Source organism: Bos taurus, chromosome 18, assembly GCF_002263795.3.
Source record: "Bos taurus isolate L1 Dominette 01449 registration number 42190680 breed Hereford chromosome 18, ARS-UCD2.0, whole genome shotgun sequence".
Taxonomy (NCBI): Eukaryota; Metazoa; Chordata; class Mammalia; order Artiodactyla; family Bovidae; genus Bos; species Bos taurus.
Window position 1 is genome coordinate 43,530,564 of NC_037345.1, and position 12,705 is coordinate 43,543,268.

The 12,705-nt window shown below is 42.8% G+C and overlaps 1 protein-coding gene across 1 annotated transcript in view; it reads left to right on the plus strand.

The window, feature by feature from the left end:
• GPATCH1 (G-patch domain containing 1) overlaps positions 1-12,705 on the plus strand; it is a 55,715-nt gene that overhangs the window by 42,155 nt on the left and 855 nt on the right. Inside the window, 4 exon segments of the mRNA NM_001075778.1 lie at positions 1,953-2,169; positions 5,085-5,192; positions 7,063-7,160; positions 8,200-8,345. Coding sequence (NP_001069246.1) covers positions 1,953-2,169; positions 5,085-5,192; positions 7,063-7,160; positions 8,200-8,345 — 569 coding nt within the window.

The window sequence follows — 12,705 nt, forward strand, 5'->3', positions numbered from 1 at the left end:
TTTTATCCCTGTGGACCCACGGTTTCCTATTTTACCCAAAGGGATAATCGAGTACTGTCATTTTTTTTGACCGCAGTGTGTGGCATGTGGGATCTTAGTTCCCCGGCCAGGGATTGAACCCGTGCTTCCTGCAGTGGAAGCGTGGAGTCTTAACCACTGGACTGCCAGGGGAGCCCCAACTTATTTTAATGCTCCAGCTGTCCCGGTTTGGTTAGTTGAAGCCCCTTCAGTGTGGCTCCTGTGTGCCATTGGCACATCCCTCTTACGCTGTGAGTGTGTCCTCACTTTCTGGGCACAGTTAGATGTTCTAAGCTCATCTTTTTATATCTCAGCCCCAATTCTAGAGTCAGTCCTTACTCCAAGGTGCCCTGGTTATTTTTAGTGGACAATGATATCCTTAATTTTTTTCTATGGGAAAGGATTTTACACAGTCACAAACTCCATCTTGTATTGGTTTTCTTCACGTGTTTATAACTCTGCTTCAGAAATTGGAGGTGGTGTGGGATATGGGAGGGACTACTGGCCGAGAATGAGAGCTCCACTGGGTAGAGTCCAGGCCCACCCGGGGCATGTAGCATGTGTGTGTTTATGTATAGCACATGTGCGTCGTTGACAGAGCCTCTTGTCGTTCCTGACCTACATTCTTCAGTGGTAAAACGGAAGGACTGAAGTGGATTCTGATCTCAGCCACTCTTGTGGCTGCTGTTTACACGTAGTACTTTAATTTGCCCATGTCTGTCTGGTGATAAGCTGTTGGGATGTGGGAACCATGCCTTCTTCATACCTTTGTCCCTGTTTATAGGATGGGGTATGTACAAAGTCACTAGCCTGACCCTCCATCCTGGCTGCTTTTAGGAAGGGTGACCTGTAATTGCAGAGGGGAGCTCCAGGATCACTTCGTCAGTGTGTTCCTCGAACTCTCCCCATTGTGTGGTTGTTCAGTCATTCAGTCATGTCCAACTCTGCGACCCCAGGGACTGCAACAGGCCAAACTTCCCTCTCCCTCACTGTCTCTTGGAGTTTGCTCAAATTTGTCCATTGAGTCAGTGATGCCATCCAACCATCTCATCCTCTACACCTCCCCCTCCTCCAGCCCTCAGTCTTTCCCAGCATCAGGGTCTTTTCCCAATGAGTTGGCTCTTCGAATCAGGTGGCCAAAGTATTGGAGCTTCAGCCTCAACATCAGTCCTTCCAATGAATATTCAGGGTTGATTTCCTTTAGGATTTACTGGTTTGATCTTGCTATCCAAATGAGAAGGTCCCCAGTTTTCAGCACCTTTTATTGAGTACACTGTCTTCACTACCTTTCATGTTTGGACTTCTAAAGGCTCAGATAGACTTTTTTTTATTTTATTTTATTTATTTACTTATTTTTGGCTGTGCTGGGTCTTCGTTGCTGTACGACGGCTTTCTCTAGTTGCAGCAGCGGGGGCTACTACTTCTCACAGTGGTGGCTTCTCTTGTCGCGCAGCATGGGCTCTAGGGCACATGGGCTTAGTAGTTGTGGCTCGCAGACTTAGTTGCTCCTCAGCATGTGGGATCTTCCCAGACCAGGGATCGAACCGGTGTCTGTTGCCTCCAAGGTGGATTCCTAACCACTGGACCAGCATAGAAGCCTCAGATAGACTTTTGGAGCCGGGACAGAGGTGCTGTGCTAGTCCCTGCTGCCTTTTTCTGGGTCCGTTGCAGTTCTGATTGATGACCTCTTTCCATGAGAGGTTTCAGCTGCTTCTACCAGTCAGTGTGGTCTACGGGTATTGAATCAGAAAAGTACCACAAAATGATAATACGTGAGTGATCAATGTTTAATTAGCAAATGTGTGGATATGGAGCCCCACACACGTGAGTACAGACACGAGCACCTGTGCGTGTGCATGAGCCGTGCTCTAGAATGTGTAGCTCTTTTCATCCTTGCCTCTTCACCTCTGATTCTCATTTCACTGTTAATACAGGTAGTGAACAAAGATGTGGATTCACAGACTGAAGGAGAGGGTAGCCGCCCATCCATGGACTTATTCAAGGCCATCTTTGCCAGCTCCTCTGATGAGAAGTCTTCATCCTCTGAGGATGAGCAAGGTGACAGTGAGGATGATCAGGAGGGTACCAGGGAAGCGGACTTCAAAAGTTCCCAAGAGACTGACTTGGTTGAAGCATCATCTGTGGCACAAGGTATGTCAGATATTTCAGACTTTGGAATCTGAAAAAGAAAACAGTGGTGTCTATAGGGAAGCTGCTCCTTCATTTGGTATCAATTTTTAACCAGGATAATTAGCAACTGATGATGTTTTTAAGTTTCGTGTTTTTTAAATTAAAACAAGTTTTATTTAAGTATAGTTAACTTACAGTATTATGTTTGGGTATATGACATAGTGATTCAAAAGTTTTATAGATTATATGCCATTTAAAGGTGTTCTAAAACTTTGGCTGTTCCCTGTGCTGAACAATATATCCTTGTAGCTTTTTTGCTGTTGCTGTTGTTGTACCTTGCGGCTCACTGGATCTTAGTTCCCTGACCAAGGACCAAACCCGCACTCTCCGCAGTAAAAGTGCGGAGTTCTGACCACTGGGTCGCCAGGGGATACCCTGTAGCTTAATTATTTTCTACGTAGTAGTTTGTATCACTGAATCCCCTACCCTTCTCTTGCCCCTCTCTCCTTATCGCTCCCCACTGGTAAACACTAGACTGTTTTCTGTGTCTGTGAGTCTGTTTCTGTTGCGTTATATTTATGCACTTGTTTTATTTTTTATATTCCCATGTAAGTGATAATGCACTGTGTTTGTCTTTCTCTGTCTGAATTATTTCAGTATGCATAATACCTTCCAGGTCCATCTGTGGTATTGCAAATGGCAAATTTCCTTTTTTATGGCTGAATAATATTCCTGTGTACGTGTGTGTGTGTGTGTGTGTGTGTGTGTGTGTGTGTGTGTGTGTGTATGTACCATATCTTCTTTATCCATTCCTCTGTTGATGGACACTTAGGTAGCTTACATATCTTGACTATTATAAATAATGTTGCTGTTAACATTCGGGTAGATGTATCTTTTCAAAATAGAGTTGTGTTTTGTTTTTTTTTTCTGGAAATATCTTCAGGAGTGGGATTGTTGGATCATATGATATTTCCATTTAGTTTTTTGAGGAATCTCTGTATTACTTTCCACAGCGGCTGCACCAGTTTACACTCCTACCAGCAACGTACAGGAATTCTTTCCTCTGTATCCTCACCAACATTTGTTATTTGTGGTCTTTTTGATGGTAGGCATTCTGACAAGTGTAAGGTGATATCTTGTGTTTTTTTTCATCATGTTTTGATTTGCATTCCTCTGCTGATTAGTGATGTTGAACATCTTTTCATATGCCTGTTGGCCATCTGTATGTCTTCTTTGAAAAATGTCTCTTCAGGTCTTGTGCCCATTTTTTAATTGGGTTGTTTACTTATAAAATGTTTTTGATGTTGAGTTGTATGAGCTGTTTAAATATTTTGGATATTTAACCGTTATCAGTCATGTCATTTGCAAACATTTGTTCCATTCAGTTGTCTTTTCACTGTGTTGATGGTTTTCTTTGCCATGCAAAAGCTTTTTAGTGTAATTAGGTCTTATTTGTTTATTTTTGCTTTCCTTAGTAGACAGATCCAAAAATATTTATATGATTTATAGAACGGCAACCCACCCAGTGTTCTTGCCTGAAGAATCCCATGGACAGAGGCGAGCCTGGTGGGCTACATTAGTCCATGGGGTCACAGAGTAAGACATGACTGAGCGACTTTCACTCACTCACTCATTCATAATCTTTTGCATTTTTAATTGAGATGGAGCAGAGTTCTTTTTTTTTCCTCCTCTCTGGCATAAATCTATGGTGTATCTTTAGAATGGCTATGTTTGATAATATTGATTTTCCTATGTGTGCTAGTTGAGAAGAATTAAAAAGTAGTAAAATTTTCATTAAAAAAAAAACTTCCTTTTTTTCATGTGGTTGATGACAAGATGCCAGGATTAGTAGGAAACATTTGGTCATAATATGTACAGGGGTTCTTCTGCTTTCTTCTCTGTAGGGCAGATTGTGTGCTCTGGCTCACCTGTCAGATGGGCATTGCCTGGCACATAAGTAGCACTTGGTAGGTGGTTTCTGTTCTCATTATAATGAGTCTGACTCTTGGTTAGTAGCCTGTTCTACCTGTTCTGTTTACCCCAGCCAGGGGTTCGGGCATAGGATTGGGGGCCATCTGCAAGGGTGGGAGACTTTTCAGATGCTTGGGTGGGTGGACAGAATTTCCCATCTCAGTCTTAGAGTGTTCTTCTTGCCCTTGTCAGTCTGTGGTAGACTTAGGTATAATTTTTAAGGGCCTTTACCCAAAAAGTTATGTAGAGATATAAGATACTGTTTGTTTGTAGGTGACCACAAATGTCAGCCTATTTATTAATTTCTTCTGTGAAAAAAAGGCAACTTATTTTTTTAATTACACAATTGTATGTTACTTGAAAAGTTTAAAAATTCAGAAATATAGAAAGCTTAAGTCTCTTGGAATCCCTCTTTCCCAGAGATAACCACCAACACTTCAATACATATTTTTCTAGACTTGCCCCATCTTTCTCTCTTATCTCTGAAAACCAAATCATCTCTTCTTTAAAAATGAGATTATTAATGTGAACATGATAATTTGTTCATATTCAGTTTTTCTGCCCTTTGACAATTTGAGTGATGTGAAGCCTTCTGAGCTTGATCAGTCTGACATCCTGTTTGTTTCTAAGTCTTTATTCTCCTGAGATGGCCCTCCCTCAAGGATGTATTTCAACCTTTTAGGTCTCAGCTGATGTGAGTGTGTATGACAAGCACCCTCGCCACCTCAGTGGTACAGCCACTGGGGCACCTAGTTGCAGGTGTCCTTGGGTGACCGACATTCCAGCTCAAATGTCCATGAAGTCAGAGGTCGGGCCTGCGTGTTCTCTCTGTATCCTCAGCATTTGGCGTGAGCTGGTTAAGTGGGGTACTGAAGAAAAGCACATGTTATCTGGTGAAATAGTTTTAGACTCAAGTACATTGATGTTTGGCATGTGTATGTAATTAATACCCTGATGTTTTTCAGCTAGCGAGCCAGCACCCCAGGAGCCTGCACCATTCTTCCCGATTCAGAAGATGCAGATAGATGAAAGAGAGGCGTTCGGCCCACGGCTGCCCCCAGTCTTCTGCCCCAGTGAGTCGCGAGTGCTTTGCGTCATCCATTTGCATGGACCCAGAGTCTCCCCCTAGGATAGGACAACTCTAATCACGTCGTTCCACCCACTAACATAATCCAGCACGGGGCCACCCAAATATATACATTTCTTCCTCGCTTGTCTGTTCTCAGCCACACTTGGAAAATCAGTGCTTCCACCTTGTACCTAAATGATAGTAGCTGCTCTTCAGTCTCAGACACCTTCAATCTTCTTTTTAACAGAAGGGTCCTTAGTATCACTTTCACGCATTGGAGAAGGAAATGGCAACCCACTCCAGTGTTCTTGCCTGGAGAATCCCAGGGACGGGGGAGCCTGGTGGGCTGCCGTCTATGGGGTCGCACAGAGTTGGACACGACTGAAGCAACTTAGCAGCAGCAGCATAGAAATTTTAAAAAAAAGTAAAAATCTAGGACACAAAGATGGAACAGGAATTGTAGAGAGAAGGATATTCTGATACTTTTATTTTTAATCCTTTGGCTAATGTAGCAAAAAAATAAATAAATAAAACTAATCCTTTCAGCAGTAAATACAGCTCATTCTCCTCCCCCAGTGTCTGTTGACGACTTCCGTTTGTTGCCAGCTTAAATTGACTTCTCACCATAAAATGTTTATACTGGTTTATCATCTCTTTGAAAGCTGGGTTAACACACATCTGATAATAGGGCCCAGATGTATAAATGACATAAAATTCTCTTACCTACTTTATGGTTTCCTGTAGTATCCACTTACACATATCAGTTTGGTTAATTAACCCAGCCTTCAAAGAAATGATAGAAAGCAGAGAGGAGTAAAAAGTGTGAGGTCTTGACAAATTGTGGTGAATGTATTTCTCATCTCTATAGTTGTTCAGATCCTTAGTTTAAAAATACGTGTGTCAGTACCTGAAAGCTAAGTTACTTATGGCTGTTTCCCAGAAGAGCCCTTGATATCTTTGTAATAGTTAATAACCTAATTTGGTCTATGAGTTATTTTCCAAAAACTAGCATTAAAAAAAATAGTTTGGGGAGGTCAAATTTGGAAATATCTGACCACAACATGATACTAGAAAGTTGCAGATATCTGTTCACCTGGTTTGAAAAATAAACTGTATTTGTGAAATACCTTGGAGCTTTTTTTTAAGTAGATAAAAGTTGATTTAATGTTTCACAGTGTTTCTACTCTGGATAGTCTTCTGCTGGTTTGATGACTGGAAGTTCATGAAAACGATTCGGTCGGAATTTGGAGATGGAGAATTTGAGCTCATGCAACTTGTTTAGTCATTTTTAATGATCACGTACACTATGTTCTTTTGATGCTAAGTTTTTAGTGTTTCCAGGTATAAGACGAGCTCATGTGAAATGTGCTTTTGGAAAGGGAGGAGGCTTTCAGAGGGCCTGGCGGTTACGGCTTTGGGGTTCATGTTTATGGTCCCTTCTGATCCTCTCTATGTCCCTAAGGGGATAAGGATTCTTGTTTTCCCCTTTTTTCAGGTGGGAAAACAACATGTCAAAGATCACAGAGCTGGTGACAGAGCCAGATGCAGATTCTGATCCGTCTTTGAGTTTACCCAAAGATGTTAAATTACAGAAAGCTTGTAGGTATTCTAGTCTGACTTTATCTTCATCTGGCAGATAAGGCTGTGGCCAAACACTAGTTGGATCAAACAGGTCTTAGGTTGAGGTTTCTGGCAGTTTCTAAATACAGAGCTACAGTGTGACACACTAATCTGCTTGTTTACCAGTGAGGTAGGGCTGGAGTTCTGCCTTAATGGTAAACGTTCTATCTGCGTCATTACTGAATTCAGTAATTTAGCCTTTTTTTTCCCCATGGGTGCCTCTAGTTCATGTCTTTATTACGTCTGTGTTTCAGATGCACGTCAAAAACTTGAGGCACCTCTCAAAGAGAAACATAAAAAGAACAAAGAAAAACACAAGACCAAGAAAGAGCATAGACGGAAGAAAGAGAAGGTGAGTAACTTCTGGGTGTGTGGTATCAGATGCCCCAGCCTCCAGGAAGCCAGTCAAAGAGGGATGTGGCCACAGGTCTCTCACTGACTTGACTTAATATCAATTCAGTGTAACCCCTTGATTTCAAAAACCCTTTGTTTTTCTTTCAGACAGAATATTTTAATTTATTCCGTTGTACTTAATTTTTTTTTAAATTCATGAACATGAAAAAGTAGGAAATAAGGACATTTAATATCTTAGAGTTGGGAATTCCCTGGTGGTCCAGTGGTTAGGACTCAGCGCTTTTCACGTCAGGGACCTGGGTTCTATCCCTAGTCGGGGACCTAAGGTCCCACAAGTTATGCAGCTGAAAATAAATAAATAAATAAATATCTTAGAATAATGGTTGAGTATTAAGTAATAAAACAGTTAATTACTAACTTTAATAAAATAATTGTTTAAATAATTAAATAATAAGAGCATTTAATATTGATTATTATTCAATATAAAAAGAAGGTATTAGTTTGAATATTTCTCAACTACTTTGTCATCACTACCAATAGAGACTTGGGTCTGTAGCTTGTCATTTGAAGTGATAGACACTTGAAGAACACCATTGACAGCCCTTACCTCAACATCGGTATCTTCTTTTGCATTATGGTGCAGACGTTTAATTCAGTTAACGTTAGTGCTGGGCTCCCACAGTGGTCTGGGCAGTAGGAGAACTGATTAGAAACAGCTCCACTTTTAGCTCCCAGAAAACAGAATTCTTGAGCATGGAAGATAGGAGAAGTTCTCCTGGAGTGAAAGGAAAGGAACTGGTGCTGACAAGTTTGAAAACCAAACTCCCTTGTTTCTCAACAGCCTGTGTGCTGTCCTCTAACCTTCGCCCAGTTTTTTCTTCGTGCTTAACCACTGGACCGACCACCAGGGAAGGCGCTTCGGTTTTGTTTTTGAATGACTCCAGCAACCAAATGCCTCATTAGCCTGTAATTGTGCTGAATAAGGGATGGAAACACCTATTTGTTCTCCTTAAAGTTATTTATTTACTTTTTTTCAGAAAAAGAAACACCGAAAACACAAGCACAAAGGCAAGCAAAAGAATAAAAAATCAGAGAAAAGTAGTAGTTCTGAGAGTACAGACAGCAGCGACAGCCAGAGTGAAGAAGGGCCCACAGACCTGTCACCCCAGGAGTTGCTGAGACGGTAGGCAGCGCAGAGGCGGATTGAAACCTTGCCATGTTTGCTTAGAGGCAAATGTCAGGAATGATAGATTTGTGTGTTGACTCAGCTTTTTATAAAGTTAACTTTTAATTGCATAAGTAATACGTAAATATATTATTGCTGTGAACATTCAAATCTTACAGGTAAAACTGTGACCAGTTTCCCAAATCTCTCTTCTCTCCACAGTCCCCTCTGTTGTCAGTTGCTTTGTAACTTTGAAGACTTTTTTACACAACTACACACACACACACACACACACAGGTACATACACATTTTGTTTCACATTTTTAACATAAATCTAGTCCATGGAATTTTCCGGGCAAAAGTACTGGAGTGGGTTGCCATTTCCTTCTCCAGAGGATCTTCCCAACCCAGGGATCGAACCCGGGTCTCCCGCATTGCAGGCAGACGCTTTACCATCTGAAACACCAGGGAAGCCCTTAGAAGCAAGGAATAAATACCACCAAACTGTTGTCAAAAGGGGCTCTATCCATTTGAACTGTGAAGTACCTTGTTGTTACATCAGCTACAAGCAGCATGGAGATGTTTGGCAGCCTGATGGGTGAAGAATGGCATGTCATCTTCACTGCATTTCCTGGATCAGTAACGAGGCCGAGTATCCTTTGCTTTGTGTCTCAGCGTTTCCTGTGGGCTCCTTTGTGAATAACGTGCTCCTGAACATTTCACAATGTTCTGTCCTCTGTTAGACTGTTTTTCTGGATTTTAGGTACTGTTTTACTGATTTTTAGGAATTATTATTAAAAAAATTAAAAACAAATTTTTTGGCCCACACTGTGAGGCATGCAGGTAGTATCTTAGTTCTCTGTTCAGTTCACCTTAGTTCAGTTGCTCAGTCATGTCCGACTCTCTGTGACCCCATGGACTGCCGCACACCAGGCCTCGCCATCCATCACCAACTCCTGGAGTTTACTCAAACTCATGTCCATTGAGTCAGTGATGCCATCCAACCATCTCATCCTCTGTCATCCCCTTCTCCTCCCGCCTTCAGTCTTTCTCAGCATCAGGGTCTTTTCAAATGAGTCAGTTCTTTGCATCAGGAGTTTCAGCTTCAGCATCAGTCCTTCCAATGAATATTCAGAACGGATTTCCTTAATATGGACTGGTTGGATCTCCTTGCAGTCCTAGGGACTCTCAAGAGTCTTCTCCAATAACACAGTTCAAAAGCATCAATTCTTTGGTGCTCAGCTTTCTTTATAGTCCAACTCTCACATCCATACATGACCACTGGAAAACCCATAGCCTTGACTAGATGGACGTTTGTTGGCAAAGTAATGTCTCTGCTTTTTAATATGCTGTCTAGGTTGGTCATAACTTTTCTTCCAAGGAACAAGCATCTTTTAATTTCATGGCTGCAATCACCATCTGCAGTGATTTTGGAGCCCCAAAATATAAAGTCTATCACTGTTCTCACTGTTTCCCCATCTATTTTCCATGAAGTGATGGGACCAGATGCCATGATCTTAGTTTTCTGAATGTTGAGCTTGAAGCCAACTTTTTCACTCTCCTCTTTCACTTTCATCAAGAGGCTCTTTAGTTCCTCTTCACTTTCTGCCATAAGGGTGGTGTTATCTGCATATCTGAGGTTATTGATATTTCTCTTGGCATCTTGATTCCAGCTTGTGCTTCATCCAGTCCAGCGTTTCTCATGATGTACTCCGCATATAAGTTAAATAAGCAGGATGACGATCTACAGCCTTGATGTACTCCTTACTCTTTTCCCAATTTGGAACCAGTCTATTGTTCCATGCCCAGTTCTAACTGTTGCTTCCTGACCTGCACACAGGTTTCTCAGGAGGCAGGTCAGGTGGTCTGGGATTAGCAAACCCGTGACCCTTGCAGTGGAAGCAGAGAGTCTTAACCACTGGACTGCCAGAGAAGTATCCCCCTAACCCTCTTTTTTTTTTTTTTAACATTTAAAAATTTATAAAAAGTTTTTTAGAAACTAAAAAATAATTCTGGATAGTCATCCTTTGTGTTCTAGAGTGTTACCTGTTACATGACTTTTGTTGAATAGAAGCTTTAATTTTTGGTACACTCAATTTTACTAGTTTTTTTTGTTGGTGGTGGTGGTGTGTTTTACATTTTGTCTTTTAAAGGCCTTCCCTAATGTAAGATTTTGTATATGTATGTAGACTGTCCTCATGCTTTTTTCAGTTTTGTTTTCATTTAGTTTATTTGAGTTGTTTTATTTTCCTTTTTTTGTGAACAGAGTAGTATAGGCATCCAACTTAACTTTCTCCAGATAGATGGCCAGTTGTAAATATTAGTGAGAGTAAATAAATGAGCTGTGATTTAAAAGAACCCCTGAATCCCAGTGGCTCAGCCAATGAAGCATCAATGGGACTGAGAAAGTTACTCAGGATCCCAGTTTGTTCCACTGTAGCATGTGACCCTCAGAGGAGGGGAATGGATTGGAAGATGGTTCTGGAGGTTGTTATGGCCCTGCCTGCAAGTCCTGGTTTCTCTTCCCTTTCAGCCCATAGCCCAGGGCAGACCCTGCTGTCTACCACAGGACTGGGTAGGGGAAGTCCAGGTGTGGGCCCAGGATGAAGAGAGACGAAACAGGCTTCTCATGTTGTGGAGCATGGGTTCTAGGGAGCATGGGCTCAGTAGTCGTGGTTCCCAGCCTCTAGAGCACAGGCTTAGTGGTTGTGGTGTACGGGCTTAGTTGCTCCAAGGCATGTGGGATCTTCCTGGACCAGGGGTCGAACTGGTGTCCCCTGCAAGGCAGATCCTAGCCACTGGACCACCAAGGAAGCCCGTCCACTCTGTTTTAATTCCTATGGCCTTATAGTTATTTGCTATCTGGAAAGACAAGTGCCAGCCCCATATTCTTTTTCACTTATGTCTTTCCAGTAGACAGGACATTCTCATGGTTCAAAAACACAAAGATATGAGCATTTCAATTTAATCCAGAGCCCCCTGAAGCAGCTGTGCTGTTTCTGGTCTCCCTTTTCTCAAGGCACGTGCCAGTAAGGCACTGTGAGGCACCCACATGGGTGTGGGCTCCTTTAATCCTCACACACCCCATGACTCGTGTCCCCTTAGTTCATAGGCAGGGAAAGCAAGGCCCAGAGAGGCAGTTACCAACACCTGATATCATCACCCTTGACTATTTGGGGCCACGTAATGAGTCATTCCTGCAGAGAGGCACTTGCACACTTGGAAGCCCCTCAATGCCCATCCGGAAGGTGTGGTGGAGTGTGCCGAGCATAGCAGTCAGAAAACATGGGCTGCTTGCTGATTGGCATCTGAAACTTAACAATAAGAGGCCAAAAGCTACAGAATAGTGTATACAGTTGGTACTATCATCCTCACTCCTTTGGATTTCTCCGTGTACACCTGTATGTACATCTTTGCAGAGAAGAGGACTGGAGGGGTTCTTACACTCCTGAGAGCACTTATCACTGAGGCAGGGCCTGGGATGGGGGGAAGGCAGGGGCAGAGGTGTGAAGTGTATTTAAATATTGCTCTCGTGGTTGTTAAAGGTATAGTTTCCATAGCCCCTCAACCCTAAGCCTCCTAGACTCTCCACAGAGAGACCGGGGGCCTGTCCATCTTTCGTGCCTCATTCCACTCCGTGTATTACTTGTCTGCATCTGTCTCCTGCCAGGGGTGGTTTTTTTTTTTCCATTTACTTTTTTGTTTGTTTGGCTTCCTTGGGTCTTAGTTGCAGCATGCGGGATCTTTTGTTGCAGCGCATGGACTCTCTGGTTGTGGCACAGGGCCTTCGTTGCTCTGCAGCATGTAGGATCTTAGTTCCTGGACCCAGGGATTGAACCCACATCCCCTGCCTCACAAGGCCGGTTCTTAACCACTGGACCACCAGGGAAGTCCCTCCTGTGAGAAGCATTTTGAGGGTCACAACCATATGGGTCTTCCTTGCATCCCCAGCACCTGGCTGAGGTCTCACTCTTGTCAAGGGCCCCTGATGCTTTTCTTCAGTGATGGTACGGCCTAGTTCTAGATGGCATTGCAGTCTGCCACCCCGCCTCCCCCAACTCCATCCTCTCCCCAGGAGGCACTGATCTGCGTCTTGTCCCTCTAAGTTAGCTTTGCCCATTCTAGAATTTCACAGACCTGGAATCATACAGTGGAGTACCCTCTTTAGTGCACTCACATCATAAGCTCATCGTTCCATGCATTCTCACTACCTGAATTTACCTAGATCAAGGACTAAACCAGCACTCCAGAAACCCCTGCTCACTTACGATCCCCACTCCTAGCCCCAAAGGCAGCCATTCTGGCTTCTGTCATCGCTGATTACTCTTGCTTGTTTTTGAGATTTATTTAAGGGACCTTACTAGGAGCTCTTGCATCT